Source organism: Tenebrio molitor, chromosome 7, assembly GCF_963966145.1.
Source record: "Tenebrio molitor chromosome 7, icTenMoli1.1, whole genome shotgun sequence".
In the NCBI taxonomy this organism is placed as follows: Eukaryota; Metazoa; Arthropoda; class Insecta; order Coleoptera; family Tenebrionidae; genus Tenebrio; species Tenebrio molitor.
Window position 1 is genome coordinate 11,019,422 of NC_091052.1, and position 20,272 is coordinate 11,039,693.

At 40.4% G+C, this 20,272-nt stretch overlaps 4 protein-coding genes across 11 annotated transcripts; 2 read left to right on the forward strand and 2 right to left on the reverse strand.

The window, feature by feature from the left end:
• The first annotated feature begins 498 nt into the window (after nt 1–498).
• LOC138135225 (uncharacterized) lies at nt 499–8,475 on the forward strand. Of its 5 annotated transcripts, XM_069053904.1 has the most exons (8): nt 499–823; nt 1,147–1,371; nt 1,484–1,495; nt 5,123–5,304; nt 5,361–5,480; nt 5,539–5,604; nt 6,639–6,828; nt 6,889–8,475. In XM_069053904.1, exons 2-8 carry the CDS (start codon nt 1,167–1,169, stop codon nt 7,407–7,409), a joined length of 1,296 nt encoding a protein of 431 aa, XP_068910005.1. In that variant the 5' UTR covers nt 499–823; nt 1,147–1,166; the 3' UTR covers nt 7,410–8,475. The 5 variants fall into 5 exon arrangements, with proteins under 5 accessions (XP_068910005.1, XP_068910006.1, XP_068910008.1 ...); XM_069053905.1 differs by lacking the exon at nt 1,484–1,495 and having other exon boundaries at nt 504–823; XM_069053907.1 differs by lacking the exons at nt 499–823; nt 1,147–1,371; nt 1,484–1,495 and adding an exon at nt 2,403–2,971.
• LOC138135231 (cytochrome c oxidase assembly factor 5) lies at nt 8,301–9,017 on the reverse strand. The gene is made up of 4 exons (XM_069053917.1): nt 8,877–9,017; nt 8,624–8,748; nt 8,473–8,574; nt 8,301–8,422 (listed from the first exon to the last, which is right to left on the reverse strand). Exons 2-4 carry the CDS (start codon nt 8,729–8,731, stop codon nt 8,381–8,383), a joined length of 252 nt encoding a protein of 83 aa, XP_068910018.1. The 5' UTR covers nt 8,732–8,748; nt 8,877–9,017; the 3' UTR covers nt 8,301–8,380.
• Nucleotides 9,018–10,515: 1,498 nt separating this feature from the next.
• Nucleotides 10,516–14,822, reverse strand: LOC138135218 (sodium/potassium-transporting ATPase subunit alpha-like). Of its 4 annotated transcripts, XM_069053898.1 has the most exons (14): nt 14,178–14,822; nt 13,980–14,129; nt 13,759–13,937; nt 13,543–13,710; nt 13,365–13,494; nt 12,830–13,321; nt 12,566–12,783; nt 12,134–12,517; nt 11,826–12,090; nt 11,508–11,780; nt 11,210–11,455; nt 10,952–11,134; nt 10,790–10,904; nt 10,516–10,687 (listed from the first exon to the last, which is right to left on the reverse strand). In XM_069053898.1, exons 1-14 carry the CDS (start codon nt 14,287–14,289, stop codon nt 10,576–10,578), a joined length of 3,027 nt encoding a protein of 1,008 aa, XP_068909999.1. In that variant the 5' UTR covers nt 14,290–14,822; the 3' UTR covers nt 10,516–10,575. The 4 variants fall into 4 exon arrangements, with proteins under 4 accessions (XP_068909999.1, XP_068909998.1, XP_068910000.1 ...); XM_069053897.1 differs by having other exon boundaries at nt 12,830–13,309; nt 13,759–14,129; XM_069053899.1 differs by having other exon boundaries at nt 10,882–10,904; nt 13,759–14,129.
• A 96-nt stretch (nt 14,823–14,918) lies between these two features.
• LOC138135219 (sodium/potassium-transporting ATPase subunit alpha-like) lies at nt 14,919–20,262 on the forward strand. The gene is made up of 13 exons (XM_069053900.1): nt 14,919–15,272; nt 16,343–16,492; nt 16,765–16,937; nt 17,207–17,374; nt 17,425–17,791; nt 17,840–18,085; nt 18,139–18,746; nt 18,796–19,054; nt 19,101–19,373; nt 19,420–19,665; nt 19,711–19,899; nt 19,947–20,061; nt 20,111–20,262. The coding sequence occupies exons 1-13, from the start codon at nt 15,149–15,151 to the stop codon at nt 20,220–20,222; spliced, it is 3,030 nt and encodes a 1,009-aa protein (XP_068910001.1). The 5' UTR covers nt 14,919–15,148; the 3' UTR covers nt 20,223–20,262.
• The last annotated feature ends 10 nt before the right edge of the window (nt 20,263–20,272 follow it).

The following is a 20,272-nucleotide window of genomic DNA, read 5'->3' on the forward strand; positions in this document are numbered from 1 at the left end:
AAAATTGTTCAATAATTTCAATTTATGATTCCAGAGTGACGTTGAAATTATGTACTTAAAATATTATATCAGCGGTGACTGTTCAGAGGACGAACATATCTCTCGTCAACTGTAAAAACACAAATTTACAAGAATCAGAGTGCATTTGCACGCTCAGGACATTTGAAGAGTTTGCTTTATTTTTGAGGGATATGCTCCACAAAGTGTCACATCTTCGGCTCCCTTCCAAGATGATTGCGACCCCAGAGAGGGTCAAACTCTTTTGAGCTTAAATGATGCAGTTTAAGAGTTGAAATACGAAAATCTACGAATTCATTCTTCGCCTGTCTTGCTAGGCACGTCACATTTGAGAGATGTAAATAAAAACGTGGAAAAATTGTTACGACCTCTTCGGTCGTTGAAAACAGGAGAAACAGGAATTCGCAAAAAAATTAGTTGGGGTAAAATTCCGAATTGTCCAATTGATTCAGGTCAGTAGCGCCATCAGTTTCGGGTCATCAGGTGCGCCACTGTGTCCGTCTCAGCAGCACCACTGACCTACCTTGTCCGCTCCGCATGTGTGACTAATATTTCCGCGCACCTTTTATAAATAGATGGATTCGTCCGAGTCGCTTCGCCGGACGAAAACTCTTCGGCCACAGAACACCGTCGGTAGCGTCGCGACGCCGTGACCGTGGATGAGAGAGCGCTATTAATAGTGTATATGGTGTCGCCAATTACGTTCTCTTATGCTAATTGAAGGCGCAACGACTGATTTACCTTAATGAGGCCTTTATCGCACAACTCACGCTCTGCTGTCACCCAGAATCAATTTGCCAAGAAGGTAATATCGATTGATGATTTCATTCGTTTCATTTTAATGCCGCTTTCACCTTGATGGCCGGACCACATCAACATCATTGCGCCTGTCTAGTAAACCGTACGTCAAAAGTGCCACAATTATCAAATTTACAAGAGTAACGTGGACGTTGCTCCACCAAACCGAAAATCTGCCAGATTCGCTTTTGGAAACTGGCGAAAAATTTTTCTACCGACACCGTTCACGGATTCATGGAGTTGGGACGATGTTCTCGCGATAAAATTTCGCCGATTGCTTTTTGTTGATGTTTATCGGCTGGAAAAAAAAATCTCTTCTTGTGCTTACAGGGTGGTCTAAAACCGTCGCCATGAATTTGATGTTCAGGAAGAACTTTCGGGAGCAGAAATGCGGCGTTGCGAGCAAAACGGCGAAAGCTTGTGCCAACAGACACGCCAGCAAGAGGTCCAGTCGCGAACAAGGATACACACCGATAGAGGAACACCACTACAGGACCCATCTCTTTTTCAGTCCTCCGCGATGCAGCTACGCTCAAGCGGCCGAAGAGATAGACGGTATGTTAATTTGTCTTTTGCCTCACGACAAAATATTGGTTTTGGTGCCTCCTGATGATGGCACGAAAACACTGCAGTGCGTGGTTTTAATGTTTTGATGTGTCTTTCGCAGGGACCCCCACAGGTAATGTGAAGAAAGTGCAGTTTTGTTTTATCAGGTCAGATCGGGCTGCTTTGCCGAGTTTAGTAAAGAAATAGATCTAATTCATATTAAAATTGTGCTTTATCGATTGGGCGCATTAGGCGTTTCGTTAGAAGTAAATAGTAGCTTGGTCTCTAATAACAGGAATGGTGATGGCAGTGTTAATAGCAACTTCTTTCAGCTTGGCCGTGAAAAGTCGACGGTTTGAATGCACGTCACAAATTTTACATACTTGATATGATGATTTCAATAAAAAAAAAGCTCAGCCAGTCTAGCCAGAAAATATTACTCATTTCTAAATTCCACTAATGACGTAACAATACCAAAAAATAGAACAATATATTTTACTTTACTTCAGAATTCACTGTTCTAATCAAACTGGATGGGTGTTTCAATAATAATGAGTACGTAGGATATGACGAGAAGTATTTTCAAATTTTTTTCCTTCCAAATTTTCGCTCAAGACCCACTTCGTGAATTTTTACAACACAAAAATAAAAATATTCATAGAACGTAACAGATTAAGATTATTAACGTAAAAATCAATAACCGTTTGCATTTATGATGATTTATTGGTGCTACAACAGATCTAGTTTGACTAGAGAAAATATTGAAATATTGAAATTTTTTAGTAAAAAATTTGAAAAAATCTGTTGTAATGTTATTTATTACAATTGTTAAAAAAATTTGAATATAAAAATGTTCAATTTAAACGGCGAATTTTGTTTTCGCTTTGAAAATAAAAAAATAATAATAATATCTAATACAAGGTATCAAAAAGAACTGTTTGAGTTGGTAATACTGAATTTTATTTTTAAATGGTACAACTGGAGTAACTTTCGCTTACTGACGACATGATACTGACAGCAGTATCATTGACATTTCAAATTAAAGCGCTGGATGTTTCAAATTAAAAAAAGAAAAGTTTTTTATTTTTAGAGCAAAATGGGGGACACTTGGTGCATTTCCTTTAGTTAAGTAATTGTTACTCTTATCATAACCTACCATCATCTGATACCCTGCCGTGTTGCAAATAGCCTAATAAAAAAATGTTCTTAATCGTACTGCCAACTCAAACAGTCCTTGATCATTTGTAGCTATAGGTACTATTAATAATAATAATTGTTCTCTTTAAAAAAAATGTTTACGGAGTAGTATGTTACAGAAAATGTCCTAAAAGTAACAAAATTCGAAATGAAAGGTTACAGTGAACGTTTGAAGAATTAAGATTGTGGCGAGATGTGGCCGTTGCAAAATTTGAAATTTCGATTCGCGCTGGTCAGTTTTGAGCCGATCAGTTGACATCTTATTTTTAAATCTGAAGTGCGGGAGCGTAAGCCTATTTATAATGAAACACGCGAGGAATGTAAACAGAGACATTTTGACACGGCATTGTTCTTCTTTTGGCTTAGTAGGGAATTGAAGGTGAAACAATAGCCATTGGAGCGGGTTCAAGAGGTGAGAGAAGTGTGTTCGTGGTTTTGCGCCCCTCGGTCCGAAAGAATAGAATTACCGACGCGAAATGACGGAAGTTTAGGTTATCTGCCACGTTGATAGAGAAAAAAATATGTGGAGAGTCCTTGAACGTCTGAAAGAGTGTGTTGGCAGCAGCTGCAGGTGAATTGAATCAGTAGCTTCTCTATTTTCTGCAATAGGCGAGCTTCGTACACATATTGACACGCGTATTAGTTGGCGAGTGTTTATGTGGTTCAGGGTCCATTTTTAGAAGTAAGCCAATCGAACTCCCAACATTAGTAAGTTTATTGATATCAAACGTGACAAACATCCCCCACACAATACCCGATTCGCATAAAGTCAAATCCGGTGGAAAGCCGAAGAGACAGAACGTGCAGTCGACGTTTTGTGCAGTGACGTTGATGATTTTTCTTCGTTCGTAGGTACGGGAATAATTGTGCAAAAATAAAAATCCACCGTGAGAACGAAAATATCTCGAAGACACTCTTCATTTAAATTTAGGCGACAGCGCGAGCGCTAAATTAGCGTCGCGAAGAGCTCTTGAAAAAATCAACTGGAAACGTCACACAAATCAAAAATCTCATTCGGACCGTTCAAATTTTAATTAGTGACGTCAAAGTGCGCCCGCCCAAATTCAGAACGTTTCGCTGTCGAGTAATTAATTCATCCATCTTTTCCACGTTTTTCCGCTCCCACACGCGCCGCCCCCGAAAATTGGATCACGAGTTGCCGTCGTCGTTTGCTCGTGGTGGTACATTTCCTGGTAACAATCCTTGTGGAATTTTTATTAAGGACAACTGACACATAAGGGAGTAGATTTGAGCCGAGCGGCTCGAGGGAAATGTCTTCTTTTCGCCTTTATTTCTTGCACTGTGACCGCAATTACCATAAAAAAGAAACTGTTTTCATTTTTTGTACACTTGGCGCGGAATTTTGGCTTGCGCACGGTTCGCATCGCTACAAAATAAATTCTCCTGCTCTGCGATTAAAATATTCAAACGGGAAAGTACCGCAACGTACAGGGTGGAAACTAAAAATATTACTCTGCACTGAGACAACTGCATTTCAAATTGAAAAGAAATTAAAATTACAGGCGTCCAAATAAAATATAGTTGCACTAACGTTCTCGCATTGTTTTGGAAAATCGTCTTTCCACCCTGTATACTTGCACTGAAACACAAAAATGCTAAATATAATTAGGACTTTCCTCATTTTTGACCAGTTTAATTGTCCCAGAAATAAGTAAGTACATTAATTTAACTGGTAATATCTACGCCTGTGGATACTGCGTTGCTTGGCTGATATCGATAAGCCACAAACAAAAAACGAACATAAGAAAACTTTCGTTGAAAGAGCGAAATGGTAATATGTAATGGTGTACACGAAAACAGTTTTAGCACTAAATAAATATTAGATTTCGAAAAATGGTGTTCTCGACCAGTTTCGTTAGTGGTTAAAATTAATATATTTATTTCTGGGACACGTATTTTTTATTTTAGAAAATCAGATAATTTTGTTGTTTTCAAAAAATTTAAGTAATTCAACACATAATAAAAAAATTACAATAATTCATTCACATTTAGATAAAAACTTATCAGTTGTCAATGACACAATCGTTAACAAATTTGACAATTTTTGACACTTTCAGCAACACCTTTTCTTTTAAAAAATATATTCTTTGGTACACTTTGAACAAATGAAATGGCAATGTTTGGTGGTATTATTTAAACATCTTAATAATTTGGTTGGATTTGAAAAATTATTTTTCCACTGGAACTCAAAAATCGTTGTTATGCCCATTTGGGCCATTTGTTTTGGGCGCATTTGCATATTACCAAGTGTACACACACTCACCGAACCGTAATAATGATTGTTTTTCCGCAACGTGGAGCAATTCGAGCCGTTTCACTCGGAAAAAGTCAAGCTCGTCGTTTCGAGCTTTTATTGGCTCGAAATCAGGCCACCTTTAAAGATTTGTTGCACGTTGATCGACACGGGCGTCCTCTTACTAACCCCTTTTGATGAAATAATAAAATAGTAATGCCCCTTTTCAATGGATGCATGTGCGCACTTCAACACTGCCCTATTATTGGTCCATTTATTTTATTTTCTTTCGTATGAATCCGTTTGCAGAACCGCGTTGCGGTCCTATGACTGGAGCGGGCGGGGATCCTCTACCGCTGCAGTCGTCTGCGATATCTCCTGCGATGACGGAGTCCGACCTTCCACAGCCTTTGGTAGTCCGGAGTCCCTCCGTCTCGATGATGAAGTGGCCTAGCACGCCCTCGCCCACCAAAACCACCCCCACGAGACAGGTGAGTCCCCCGCACGTACCCACATTTTTTTTTTAATCGTAACTCGCAACTTTCAGGTGAGTTTCAATTACGGCAAAGACGAGGTGGCCAGGACACTGTCGGGACTCGAGAGGGACTGCTTCATCATACCGGTCCACAGTCTGGATCGGTTTCTTCCGGCTGGAGTACCTTTGCCAGTAGGTATACGTTCACGTACCGAAATCGGAGTGGTAGTTGTGGGGTGGTTTGTTGCAGAAACCACCGTCGTTGAATGGTAATTCTCTGGACAAGAAGTCGCAGGGGAACTTACATGTGATGGAGGTGAGTCCCACCACTAGATTATCGATGACAACAATTTTTTATGTTTTCTTCTATTTTTGTTTAGATTGATTTAAAGAAAATATTATTGTCATAATAAATCAGATTTTGTATATTCATAACATAAACAAAAATTGGAGTAAAGGCCACCCACGTTCTGATATACAAAGTGGAGCAATAAATAAATAATAATATACAGATTCACATGTGAACAAGCAAATAAAAAAATACAACAAGGGTTAATTATAATGTAATAATAAAAAATACTGAAAGGTTAAGGTTAAAGAAAACCAAATGAAAATAAATAGGTGGTAATTTGCATGTTTAAATATTATTTTCGGCAAATCGAATTCGTATTTGTTTACACTTCCAAATGCGATTTACTCTTGTAAAGATTCGATTTAAATGTGTTTCTTTTAAATATTTACAAGTATATATCCTAGACGTCTTTATCTTGGAAGTGTTTTAACGCTAATGACGTACGTCTAAATATTTAGCAAAAAGTCTATTTTCAAATCATCAAATGACAAAAAAAAACGTGTAAAAAGTACGCACGAATAAACAGGATTCACAACCAAAATAGCCTTCCTGGATGAGATAAAAATGAACAAAACGTCTATCTTTCGGAACAGTTTTGTCTTCTAAGATTCATAAAATTTATGAAAGGGATTCGTACAAAATAAATTCAGTTACTCACGCCACCATTCATGTCAGTATCGATTCGACTGAGAATTTTTTTTTAAACTGATCTTGGATAATTTATACCCTGACTCGAGGCGCTTAAAACTTTCGACAAAATGGGAAACTTCTCAAAGTCAGGTTGGCGAAGGTTATCCATCTGATGCGTATCGATCAAATAAATATTTTCCTGAGGCCTTCCCGCTTAAAAATGTTTTGACGTCATCGCGACAAGGTCTGATCCAGTTTTTTTACCTCAAGCCAGACTTTTTGCTTGTTACGTAAGAATCACAAAACTACAAAGTGTACAAAGTTAGTTCTTATTGTCGTGGATATTTTTAAAACGAGTAATTTTTCAGGTGCCTGATCCGAAACTGTGTGTCTTATGTCATCTGATGAGCCCTTTGGAACCCATCGATCCCGTTTTAGAATCGCCCCTAGTCCAACCCTTGTTCAAGCAGCGAGTGACAGCAGGGGAGCTCCTGAGCGAGATCTCCCAATCGAAAACCGCAGTAACCGGAATGTTACTAGCCAACATGGAACGTAACGGTATGGAGGATGAGAGGAAAGCGTCGAAATTATGACATGACAAGAACGTTTGGATTTCAGCCGAATTCCCCTTCATATCATACTATGTGATAAACACCTCACAAACAAATCCTGTGATGTTTTACAATAATATTCGCACTGCCAGCCTGACCAAGTTCGACCCTCGACAGTTGAGGTACACAGCAGCACACACCCTCGACCTGTATACGGAGGTGGCGTCGATCTGTCGACCCCCTGTCCACGAAATCGGGGTGTCCCTGACCAAGACGCACACCTCCTCGACGGGGTACATGGTTTCGGTTTACAAAGTATTCGACGGAGACGACAGGGAGAAGTTCGAGAGGAACTGGCTGTACTGGACCGGGGCCAGAATGATCTATAGGTATTTGCCCGCGGGGGCCGGATTACGGAGGATCTCGCTGCACAAGTCTCTCAGTCCCAAGGGCGACAAGATGTACATCCTCATCTGTGAATGTTGCAATTTATTGAATGACGTTACCGTTTGTGCGCTGCTTCTGCCGGCTCTGAGGGCGCGACTGACAGGGTACACTGGAATTTTCAGACCAATACAGACGTTCTAATACTCCTCCGAATTCATATCATTCGAATTTTGAACATATCTTTGCGATATCATTCACGTTAGGTTTAAATTAGGCCGTTCGGGTCGGGAAAAACTAGTCACACCCCGAAACGAGCCGAACATTATTTTTTCAGCAATTAAATAACATGTAGATAGATCGAGATAAGTTTGCTTGAAACGTTTTATCAAATTTTCATAGAAGTTTTATAACATTAGAGTGCAAGTTTGAAATCTAAGCTTCTTGCAAACGTGCCTATTTACATTTTATTAAACCAAACAATCAAAAAGTACTTGTAAATATTTCATAACAACTTTATGTCAGTTACCGACCGTAAGAGTGAGGTTGAAAACAATCAAAAAAGGTGGTTAACTGGCATAAATCGAAATTATCACTGTTGTTACGTATCTGTTGAGAGACAGAAAAGGTGATATTAAAAACAATATAAACATGATATTGATACGAGTAGTACAAAATATTCAGCATGAGAAAATCAAAATTGTTTTTGTTGAAATTTTCGATATACCTATCACTGGTTGAATAATATATTACATTTATAGTTCCATTTAAAGATAGGTATATAAAGTATTATATTTTTGTGTAAAATATATTGTAAGCAATTGTTTGTTATGATCCATGTGTTGTTTGCAGAGTCGAAGCTACATGATGCCGGCTCTGCGTTATATTTTGCTACATTTTGGAATATAAGCCCGCCGCACTGATTTAATAATTCTTGTGTAAACATCGTTGCAATTTGGACGCTTCGTTTATTTACAGTTTTTGGAAAATAAATTGGCTACTGATTGTAAAAGAGCGATAAGGAAGTTACGACTGTTTTACAAATGTTAGCGCAATAAGGAAGTCTTCCTTGCAGTTGCTTAAAAAACAGCAATATACAGAAAAAGATTTATTTATTTTAAATATACGCAATGCTCAAGACAAATTAGTCAACTACTTTATTTGTGTTACCTTCATTAATACCCTTTCCGTCCTCGAAATCTTTGTCGATTGTCTAGCTGTAAATAAAATGTAATTATATTTATATATAAATAAATATTTTCGTTACCAATGATCGTTTGCATTCGAAAAACGTGTTTCTTAAGGCATAGCATTCTAGGGGGACAGTTCCATCTTGCGCTTTTAAACACTCTTTCGGTGTTTTCTTGTGCTACAAGACGTACTAATTATTACAATCTCACAAGTAATGGAGCACTCACTATTTTGCAACAATCACTTTCTAAAAGACACATTTTTAAGTCAGCTCTGGCTCCTGCACATGCCGACTTGTCGGATAATTTTTCGTTTTCTTCAGTATATTGCATCATTTTACGTCCGGTAAAATCTTTCCAAAAGACAAATTATATGATTTAATTTTTTTTGTAAATATCGCTGCTTTTGTTTATCGATGATTCAGAACAAATCTGATGAATAAGTGAAAACCCCGATATACTTTACTTTCTAGATACTTACAAGCAAAATATTAACAAACTCTGTGTTTAAACCGACTTTTTTAACAATAATTATTAATCTAATCACTAAAATTGTTTTCTTAAAATATCACTCATAACCTCAAAATACGCACGATACGCACAACCTGTCAGCTGATTATCAAAATAAATACATAACCTAACTTTTGTAATTTCAAATAGAAAGTAAAAAGCAATAAATGGTGATTTATCGGTTGGGGAAAATGTATGCAGAAGATGGAACATGCAGAGTTTGTTTGGGCAAACATCGTTTGAATTCTATATTTGGCAAAAATCTCTCGGAAAAAATTATGTATTGTGCTTCTGTACAGGTAGATTTTTAAATGTGTTTCTTTTATTTTGTGATTTGATTTATAATATTCTAGATAGTGGAAGATGATAATTTACCAAAAATGATTTGCAATCAATGTTTATTTTATTTGGATATTGCTTATATATTTCGAACTGTATGTGAAGCTACTAATCAAAAATTACAAAACTATTCTGAAGAACTGCCAATTGCCAACCAATACAAATGTCCCAGTGATGCAGATACAAATGAAGAAAATTCAGACAGCTTTTATTTCAACAACAGTCCTGTTGCCCATGAAATTGTTCTTGATGAAGATGGTAAAAACCACAATGAATCTGGTGATGACAAAGAAATAGAAATAAGTTTGGAACAAACTACGGATCAAACACATGTAGACACTCTGGAAGGTGTGAAAGATAGTTTAAAAGATAAAGTAGGTCGTCATGTCGCTAAAAAGAATGCGGGAAAATGCCCAAAAAGGTTTCTTCCACAAGCAAAAGATATGAATGAAGATAGAATTAGTCAAAATGAAGTACCAGAAGCAGAGGACAGTGGTGCTAATATGAGAGAAGGCTTAGCTGTGAAAGAACAGGAGCAGATCTCGCCTGAAGAGAACAATGAACAGGCGCAAGAAAGAAAAACCTTTCAGTGTCAGACATGCAACAAGTTTTTTCCGTTCAAGAGTCATTTAACCCGACATTTGAGCGTCCATTCTGGAGTAAAACAATACACCTGTCATCATTGCAACAAAAAATTCATCAACCGGTACAACTTGAGCGTACACATGCAAAAACACACCGGAAATTTCCCACTAAAATGCAAGCTCTGCGGGAGGGGTTTCTCGTCACCGAGTCTCCTAAAGCGCCATCTGAACTCGCACACCGGCGTTTCAAAGTTCCAGTGCAAATACTGCCCTAAAAAATTATTATATCTGAGTAGCTTAAAAGTACACGAAAAAATGCACCTGTATCGCCCCTCGTACACCTGCGATGTTTGTTTTAAAGTATTTTCCTACACGAACTCTTTAACGGAGCACAAGAAAACTCATCTGGGTTTGAAAGAGTACGTTTGCGGCGTGTGCTGCAAACAATTCACCAGGAAGACGTCGCTGAAGAGACACATGATCGGACACTCTCGCGCAAATCGTATCAAATGCAAACATTGCGGCTTGTCTTTCAGCACCAACAATTACAAGATCCACCTGAACAGTCACAAAAGGAACAGAAAGCATCAGGAAAAAAGTATGAAATGTGAGGAGTGTCACGAAAGTTTTACGAGCAAGGCGCAACTCATCAAACACTTGCGACAACATGTGGGAATTAACGACAGATAATTTTTAATAATGTAATAATTTAAGATTTTATGCATACGTTATTTAAATAAACAATTGTCAATAATACGTCTCTCTTTGGTACCATCCTTTCGGATAGCGGCGTATGTGCCATTTCCTGTACTCGTCGTAAAACATTAAGAAGATGGCGAACGGTAGCGCGTAAAACCACCTGCAATACAAACGGTAACAGATTATTTACGATCGACTGTAACTCCCTCCAGCGGCGATGACGTCACGTTTAGGAGTATGTCAATGCCGCATTGAAACGCACCATCTCCAACTCAGCGGGTAGAAAGTGAGGTAATACGTGTAGGGCAGATACGACAGCATACACGTCAAAACGGTCTCAACAACTATACTCACGTTTAGTACCATATTTTCCATTCCTGCGGACTTGTCTCATTTTCAATATCATCACAAATATGAGATTTACCTTGTTTCAAAAGCGAATTGTAACGCGTTTTACACGCCAAAAGATTAGTCCATTGTGTCACCACCACTGACATCATGACTGCGGTGTAGCAAGTACATTGCAAAACTTGTCGTTGGTGATGGGTCCATGACCTCCCATAAGAATCGTTCAAGTTTTTATGAGATTCCCATTCGTCTCGTATACCTAACAACAGTAGATTAAAAAAAATAAAACAAAAAATAAAAAAAACAGCAACGGAAACAGATTTTTTTCAATTACCAATCAGTGTTTTCGGCAAGAAACCATGTTCCGCCATCACTACGAAATAAACGAAAAAGGCGCCGAGAGCTTCCAGCATGCCCAGGTTGCCGTACGCCAAGAAGTACAGTTTTCTGTTGACCAACCTATCTCTTAGGGGATTTCGCGGTGGTCTCAACATAATGTCACTTTCGGCTTTTTCATACGCCAGACTGATGGCAGGCATCATGTCTGTCAACAAATCGATACAAAGAATGCCCACGACACCTGGAAAAAATCATTCAAGCGGACTCCCCACACGCGGCTCTTGAATACCTACCTATAGGTAGAGGAATTGCGATGAAGGAGTAAGCCAGAAACGGTAGAATTTCTGGCATGTTGGAGGCCAAAGTGTACGTGATGGACTTCTTCAGGTTGTCAAAAATGCGTCGACCTTCCTCTATTCCGGTAATGATGGAAGCGAAGTTATCATCCATGAGAATGATATCGGCCGCCTGTTGGGACACTTCCGTCCCAGCAATGCCCATCGCAATCCCAGTGTCTGCTTTTTTGAGCGCCGGAGCGTCGTTCACCCCATCACCAGTCACAGCCACTTTACAAACTCATACAATTTGAACAAAAAAAAATCTACACCAACCTATCTCGCCCAAGCGCTGATAACCCTCGACTATTTGAAGCTTCTGCGTCGGCGACGTCCTCGCGAAGACTATCTCCGAGTGTTTGAACAAGAGATCATCGAGTTCGTCTTGCAGCAAGTTCCTCAAGACACCTCCGTGAAGCACCACAGCTCCTGGAGCATTAATAGTCGTTGCAAATTTTCTGACAGAGTTCATTGTCGTGAACTGGTGGATGGTCGAGTCGGTGATGATTCCGACTTTGAGGGCGATCGCCTTAGCCGTGACCTAGACACACATTAGAAAAGGAAAACAAAAGGTAGTGACGTACTGGATGATCTCCTGTCACCATTGCCACTTTGATTCCTGCGGATTTGCACTTTCTGATGGCGTCTGGGACTTGAGGTCTCGGAGGGTCGATCAGCGCGATCAATCCCAAGAAGCGCAACCCTCGCTGAGGGAAATTCGTCGGTTCTGTACTAAACGGAAAGTCTTTTGTGTATCTCGGTTCCATTTTGTAGTCGCAGAAGCCCAGGACGCGTTCGCCCATTTCGGCAAAGTCGAGACAAGCCGCGTTGCACATGTTCAGCATTTCGGGGGTCATGATTTGGGTGTTGTTTTCGTGGAGGATGTGACTGCAGCGCTCAAGGATCACTTCGGGAGCTCCCTTCATCACAATCAAACAGCGATCGCTCTCTATATTGTGCACGCTGAGCTAAACCCTCAACATATCAAACTGTCTTGGATTTTGTTTTTAACTGACCTGGTACTTGGTCGAAGAACTGAACGGGATTTCGATCAGTTTGGGGTTGAGATCTTTGAAGTTCGACCCCAGAAGGTTGAGAGACTCCACGAACTTGAGTATCGCACCTTCGGAGGCATCTCCACGGACCTGTCTCTGCAAGATGGGCTTCCGTTCTTCGCCAGGCATGAACTCGGCTCTGTTGCACAAAGTTGCACATCTTATCAGATTCCTGAAACCTGACAACACCTCAATCATTTCTCCCAACTCACTTTCCAACGTCACCTTTCTCGGGTTCTGTTTCGTTCTGCTGCTGCTTCTTCTGTTTCATCTTGTTAAAGTCCACGTCTTGTACAGTTCCATTGTACCATATATGACACACTGTCATTCTATTTTGCGTCAAAGTACCAGTCTTGTCCGAACAGATCATAGAAGTACAACCTAGAGTTTCTACAGATTCTAATTTTTTAATGAGGCAGTTTTCGGACGCCATTCTTTTGGCAGTCACAGTTAGACAGACAATCACAGTGGCCAACAGACCTTCCGGAACATTTGCCACGATCATACCAATCGCAAATAAAAGTGTCTCGATTAGCGTATGGCCTAGTATCAAACAAGTGATGCCCAGAGTGAGCCCCAAAGAAACAGCCCACACGCTTATGATCTTCATAAACCTGTGCAACTCCTTGGCCATCGGAGTTTTGTTGGGCTGAAGTCTGGCGGTCAAGCCGGCGATGTGGCCCATCACGGTCTGATCCCCGCACGCTATAACAATTCCTGACGCGGATAATTACAAATATTCTTGATAGAAGAGTCTCACCTCGTCCAGTACCTTCGACCACACTCGTAGAGAAGAACGCCACGTTCTTCGTCTCGAGATAGTTATCGTCGGTGTACGAATTGGAGCGGAACTGAGGCTCGGACTCTCCAGTTATTGGAGAGTTGTCCACCTGAAAAAGCTTACGAGTTGTCGAAACTCCAGAAATTGTGATTTTTACTTTGAGATTCTGGCAATGAATGATTCTCAAGTCTGCTGGGATGCGATCGCCAAATTTCACATCAATCAGATCTCCTAGTACCACTTCGGCTGACTGGATGATCTCGATCTGACCTCCACGAATCACGGTGGCCTTCGCTGGCACCATTCTTGCGAAAGATTCCATAATCTAGCGAAAAACTAGTGAGACGAGTGTTTCTCGAGAATGTTTTCATACCCCTTGACTCTTTCGCTCTTGGTAGTACATGAACGATCCAGTTACTAGTACTACTATTATCAGAACTGCCCCCAACACGACATTATCCATGTCTAGCTCGTTGTCTTCGCTCGTCATATACAAAACTAATACGCTGATGTAACAAAGACCGGAGCCTATCCACAGCAAACCTGAAAAACCTGAAAGAAATAGTTCCGATCCTAATTGTTCAACAAAACAACCTTGAAATAGAGCTTCTAAAAACTTGAGTATTTCCGATCTTTTCTTCGACGGTGTTAACATATTTGGACCTGTTCGTTTCAACACTTCTGCAGCTTGATCAGAAGTTAGTCCTGTTACAGGATCCGTGCTGAACCGGTGACACAATTCTTCTAAAAGTACTTCATAAATTTATGACAAGACTTCGACTTGTTGCTTACCCAAAGGAATTATGTGACAGTCGGTGGAGATTTCTTTTCGGAAATTCTCGAGTCGCGCAAGACTCTGATCTTTCTTTGATAATTTACCTTTTGGCTTATAGAATATTGGCATTTTTTCAATCTGCGTGACGTTTCATTTGACATTAATACTAATTACAGGGTTATTTTATTATAAATGTCTCTTGCAACGTAGTTGGCTGTGATTTATGACATGTAACAAATGGCGCCTCTTCTGGATTTGAAAATTTGATATTATTTGCAGTTTTCAATCTTTATAATTTTTCAAAGTGTTGATTAAAATGCCTCGAATTAGCCGAGAAAATACTCTGTATATGTGTAAAATCTGTTCTATCTCTATTTTTCAGAAATAAATTTAAAAATTCGATTTGCAACCGCGAGAGTAGGTACCTACTCTCGCTGGTCCGTGCAGAAAAGTTTCTATCAAATCGGTTAAAGATAGGTATGTGATGTGAGGTCGTAAGGGGTGAAAGTCCAATAAAAGGATTAGTAACGAGATAATTGTAATAAACCTACGAGTGAAGCTTCAGCTTCGCTGTAATTTTCTTTCTTTACCTAATTGAGCAGAAGCGTACCAATTATCAATTTTTTCTCGTCTGGTGGACAAATGCGAACCCGACTTGATCGAACTGGAAAAAACTCATCCTCTGTCGATATTTCCCCCTCTTGCACGAGTTCGATAAAGAGGTGGAGTTATTTATAGGACACTTCTTATTTGCTGTGAAAATTTTCGCTGTATTCAAAGCGTGCAAAGTTGCACAAAGTCGAGCTTTGCGTGCAAACTCCAGTTTCGGTCAGCTCTCCCTAAAATCTTCATTTACTTAAGTAATTAGAAAATTAGCGTCGTGTCCTCGATGACGACGCGTGCCTCCAGTTAACATGTTTCTAATTAATGTTAAAATGTTGGCTCGAAAGTAATAGATTTCAAACGCTCGGTGTTCTGTGTCGCAAAAATGTCGGCGCTCTTTAAGAAAAAAGTGGAGAGGCGAAAGTCGCTCTCCAGGAAAGAGATCAGTCTTGCGAGGCTCGAGAACTTCAGGAAGGAAGTCATCACTGACACACACTCTGTGGCGTTGGGTATGTGCCAAAGAAAATTTATCGGCAAATTGTCAATGTAAACTTGCACCTGGATAAATAACGAAAATTATTTTTAAAAGAATCGAAAAAAATAATTATGGGAGTGCATGTTGTTTAGCAATTCTTACGGCGTGTGTGCAGGAGCGTCCCGTCACTCTTGCACGCAATACAGTCAATTACTTATGACTGTTTCATTGGTGTTAATGTGAATGTTTTTTAATTTATGACAAAGCGAAAAATTGCTTGTTGGTATTTTATTTTTAAAGGGATCACTCGGGCCACACGAAATTATCACCTTCTTGGTCGCGATGCTTCAGTTTGTTGGTTTATTTGCTTAATTAAGGCGTACCTCTGGGACAACATGACCTACATCTAGGGACGTTAAAAAGTAACGACGCTAGGACCATCAGCCGATAAATCGCCAATCATTTTTAATTAAATTTGTTAAGTTTATATAAAGAATCTTATTTTTAGAGCAAATTCTTAAAATGGGGTCGTGCAACACGATCTTCCAAAACAAATGAATTTCGCTGCTTTACTAAACATTTCGTACACGCTTAAATCCAATTTTACTTAAAACCTGCAACATTTTAATTACAAACTGGAATTCAAGATAAACAGTTAATTTATCACGGCGAAATGTAAATCGCGAAATTCATTGTTACTGCCGTGCTTTACGATGTTTATAATTTTTTTATTTTAGCGGCGAGTTCCATCAAAACATATATCGAGCGTCGCGGCAGCTTAAAGCTACTTGTTGATACAACCACTTACATCACAACTGGGTGTTTACATTTGGTATGAGGTCACAAATGTAAACACCGGATCTCGAACGCCTTTTCAGAAATTCGGATTTTGAAAAAAAAAATAAATTTAGAGATTTTATAGCCCACGCGAAATATTTATTACTTAAACATCCACTGGATATATCTAGTACCCCTGTAGCAGCATACGACGTGACGTCATAACTAGGGTCATAACTTTCATTCAGGGATGGACAAATCTACAAAGAATGCAGATTTAGAGAATGCAAGATATTTATTAAAAATTACGATTGGATATGATTTCAGGGGAGTTGTGCCGCCGTTTAAACACCGACCGCGAAACCGGATTAACTCCGGAACAAGCTGCCGAAATCCTCGCCAAAACCGGCCCCAACACCCTTACCCCTTCGACCAAAACTCCCGAAATAGTAAAATTCATCAGAACATTAACGCAAGGTGAGTAAATCTATCACAATGTCGCGTTTCCTCTTGTCCATTGCCAAAATTACTCATCTAGAAATTTTATGAAGTGGCTGTTTGTATACACAAGCCTAAAATTTTGATTTGTATGGCAGTTAATCGTCATTTGGCCTAAATATAGATCGGTATTTATGCTATATTTAAAATCGAACTGGTTTACTCGAGATGCTCCCATCGCAAGCTTTCGCAAACTTTTCGATTCGAGCAGAGAAAGCTCCCAGGCAAGATTCATCGAATTGGTGTTTCAGGGTTTTCCATTCTGTTGTGGATAGGCGCTCTGCTCTGCTTCACTGCGGTGATAATTCGCACGATAACAACGCATGAAACAGACTCCGACAACCTAATTTTGGGATGTGTTCTTGTCGTCGTGGTGGTGGTAACAGGATGTTTCATGTACTTTCAGGAACACAAAAGTCAAAAGGTTTGATCTTTAACGGTTTATTTGTATTTGTCAGTACGCTCAAATTCACGTTTTCACAACTCCTTTCAGCTATTAATAAATCAATTTTTCAACAATTTTGGCAATCTCTTTCAAAAAATTTTCCAAGCAGAAAATAGTCACTGGGCTCTTTTTTCTATTTTGCGTCTATAATACAGCGCTTCACTGTTCATTTTCAAAACTTGGACGCGTGCGATAGAAACTCGTTTTTTAATTAATTAAATTAATTTTGAAACTGATTCCTATCATAGATTATGGAATCCTTTGCCAACATGGTCCCCCCCAAAGCCACAGTGATCCGTGGGGGTGAGACGATGACCATCATGTCTCAAGATTTGGTGGTGGGAGACTTGGTCGAAATGAAATTCGGCGATCGAATTCCAGCAGACATCCGCGTTATCCACAGTCAAGGCTTCAAGGTTAGACGATTCAAAATTTTCATTTTTCTACCACTATAGATTTAATTTAGGTGGACAACTCCGCCCTGACCGGAGAATCTGAACCGCAGTTCCGCGGAAGCGAATGCACCAGCGACAACATTCTGGAAACCAAAAACTTTGCTTTCTTCTCAACCAACGCCGTGGAGGGCACAGCGAAGGGCATCGTGTGCGCTTGTGGTGACCAAACCACGATGGGTCGAATAGCGGGACTGACTGCAAGATTGCAACCCAACAAAACTCCAATAGCTCGCGAGCTTGAGCAATTCATGAAAATAATAAGCGTGTGGGCTTGCTTTTTGGGGGTGGTATTCGGCGCTGCAGCTCTAGCGATGAATTACTCGTGGATCGAAGCCTCTCTGTTTCTGATCGGGATCATCGTAGCCAACGTCCCTGAAGGTACCCTCTCGTGCCACGTTTCAACCAAAAATGCATGGTTTTGTTTAGGTCTCCTCGCCACAGTCACTGTTTGTTTGTCCGTAACGGCGAAGAAAATGGCGGCGAAAAACTGTCTGGTGAAGAATCTCGAAGCGGTGGAAACTCTTGGTTCAACTTCAGTCATCTGTTCTGACAAGACTGGTACTCTCACCCAGAACAAAATGACGGTGTGTCATTTTTGGTGCGATAATAAAATAATTCACGCCGACTCTACCAACCAACAGGAAGAAGCGAAGGATTACATGGGGAGCGAGGGTAGGAGTAGTGATAACTAAATAGTTTGTGTCGATTACATAGGTGGGTTTCAGGTTTCAAGGTGTTGATGAGATGCGCAACTCTTTGCAACAGGGCGGAATTCATCCACGGCGAGGAGAACAAGCCGATTCTTCAGAGAAAAGTGAGAGGCGACGCTAGCGAAGAAGCCATCTTGAAGTTCGTCGAGTTGAGCAAAGTCGAAGGGTCGCCGTCCAAATTTAGACAAAACAGTCCAAAACTCCTCGAGATTCCGTTCAGTTCGACCACCAAGTACCAGATTTCGATCCATGGCCTTCAGGACGGTAGATGTCTGATGGTGATGAAAGGAGCTCCCGAACGCATCTTGGCTCGTTGCACCAAAATTTGTTTAAACAAGGAGACCAAAGAGTTGAGTGACGATTTGAGAAGAATTTGTGACCAAGCGTGCATCGAACTGGCAGAAAAGGGCGAGAGAGTCTTGGGATTTTGTGATCTGCTGTTGGACGAGAGCTACACCAAAGACTATCCGTTCCGCGCAGAACCTCCGAATTTTCCCAGAAGGGAGTTGAGATTCGTTGGGTTCATGTCGCTGATCGATCCACCGCGACCACAAGTGCCAGATGCAGTGACGCGATGCAAGACTGCAGGAATTCGAGTCATCATGGTGACAGGAGATCATCCGGTAAATGACAGATGCAGCTCAGTCAAAATCTTGATCTAGGGTATTTCAGATAACTGCCAAAGCAATTGCGCGTCAAGTTGGTATCATCCAAGCCAAAGAGACCATAGACGCCTTCAACATGAACATGATCGAGACCCTACCAGCTTTCAAGGACAAAGCGATAGTCATACACGGTTCGACTTTACGCGACATAACCAACGACGAACTGGACAATATCTTGCACAACTACAACGAAATTGTCTTTGCTAGAACATCTCCGACGCAAAAACTTCAAATAGTCGAAGGGTGTCAAAGACTCGGACAGATTGGTAATTGACAGGTGGTCGCTTTCGTAACTAAAACACCAAATTGCAGTTGCTGTGACCGGGGATGGTGTTAACGACGCTCCGGCGCTCAAAAGAGCAGATATCGGCATAGCTATGGGCATTTCTGGGTCGGAAGTGTCGCAACAATCAGCCGACATGATCCTCCTGGACGACAATTTCGCTTCTATAGTCACCGGAGTCGAGGAGGGTCGCAAAATTTTTGACAACCTCAAAAAATCCATCGCTTACACTTTAGCTTCAAACGTGCCGGAAATCTTGCCCTTTTTAGTTTTCGTACTCGGGAACATTCCATTACCTTTAGGTGAGTACCAACTCATCAAAAACAATTTTCCATCGACTGATCGCAGGTGTTATGGCGATTCTGTGCATCGATCTCTTGACGGACATGTTGCCAGCGATCAGTCTCGCTTACGAAAAAGCAGAAAGCGACATCATGCAAAGACCACCGAGAAACCCCAAAACAGACAATCTCGTAACTCGCAAACTCTACTTCTTGGCGTACGGACACATCGGCATAATCGAGGCCACGTGCGGATTTTTCATTTATTTTGCGATCATGGCTGAGCACGGGTTCAGACCGAGACAACTCTTCGGTGAGATTCTAAGTTTGATGGTGCAGGTTTTACAAAATGTTCCAGGGTTGCGCCAAAAATGGGATTCTGAGAGCGTCAACGACTTGTTGGATTCGTATGGGCAAGAATGGTCGTACACCAAACGCAAAGAGTTGGAATATACTTGTTACACGGCCTTTATGATCAGCGTGGTTGTTACGCAATGGGCGGATCTGATCGTGTGTAAAACTCGCATCAATTCGATTTTCCACCAAGGTATAATTCAGCAACATCTTGTTAAATCACTGACAGTATAATTTTAGGGATGGGCAATATGATATTGAATATAAGTTTGGTGGTGGAAACTGTTGTTGCTTGTATGTTGTCTTATCTCCCCAGTATGAATTATTTGAAATTTTATCCTGTAATGTTCAGATGGTAAAATTATGTGGTCTGCTGGTATCCATATCAAAGAAATTTTTTGTAGGTGGTGTTATTCGTTGCCGTTCGCAATCTTCATTATCATTTTTGATGAGTTGAGAAAGTGGCACATGCGCAAATATCCTAATGGGTGGTACCGGCACGAGACATATTATTAAATTAGTAGAAATTTAAAAATAAATATTTATTTATTTCGCACTATCGTGTC

Bases quoted from the DNA above. Each gene is read 5' to 3' on its own strand.
- LOC138135225 (XM_069053904.1), top strand. From the start codon at position 1,167: ATGAATTTGATGTTCAGGAAGAACTTTCGGGAGCAGAAATGCGGCGTT. The intron at 5,481-5,538 runs GTAGGTATACGT...GGTTTGTTGCAG, and splicing joins CGGCTGGAGTACCTTTGCCA to AAACCACCGTCGTTGAATGG. The intron at 5,605-6,638 runs GTGAGTCCCACC...GTAATTTTTCAG, and splicing joins GGAACTTACATGTGATGGAG to GTGCCTGATCCGAAACTGTG.
- LOC138135231 (XM_069053917.1), bottom strand. From the start codon at position 8,731: ATGATGCAATATACTGAAGAAAACGAAAAATTATCCGACAAGTCGGCA. The intron at 8,575-8,623 runs GTGAGTGCTCCA...TACGTCTTGTAG, and splicing joins AAAGTGATTGTTGCAAAATA to CACAAGAAAACACCGAAAGA. The intron at 8,423-8,472 runs GTAACGAAAATA...TTTTATTTACAG, and splicing joins TCGAATGCAAACGATCATTG to CTAGACAATCGACAAAGATT.
- LOC138135218 (XM_069053896.1), bottom strand. From the start codon at position 14,289: ATGCCAATATTCTATAAGCCAAAAGGTAAATTATCAAAGAAAGATCAG. The intron at 12,518-12,565 runs GTCAGTTAAAAA...TTGAGGGTTTAG, and splicing joins GTTCTTCGACCAAGTACCAG to CTCAGCGTGCACAATATAGA. The intron at 11,135-11,209 runs GTAATTGAAAAA...TACTGTTGTTAG, and splicing joins CTTGCCGAAAACACTGATTG to GTATACGAGACGAATGGGAA.
- LOC138135219 (XM_069053900.1), top strand. From the start codon at position 15,149: ATGTCGGCGCTCTTTAAGAAAAAAGTGGAGAGGCGAAAGTCGCTCTCC. The intron at 16,938-17,206 runs GTTTGATCTTTA...TTCCTATCATAG, and splicing joins AGGAACACAAAAGTCAAAAG to ATTATGGAATCCTTTGCCAA. The intron at 18,747-18,795 runs GTAAATGACAGA...AGGGTATTTCAG, and splicing joins TGGTGACAGGAGATCATCCG to ATAACTGCCAAAGCAATTGC.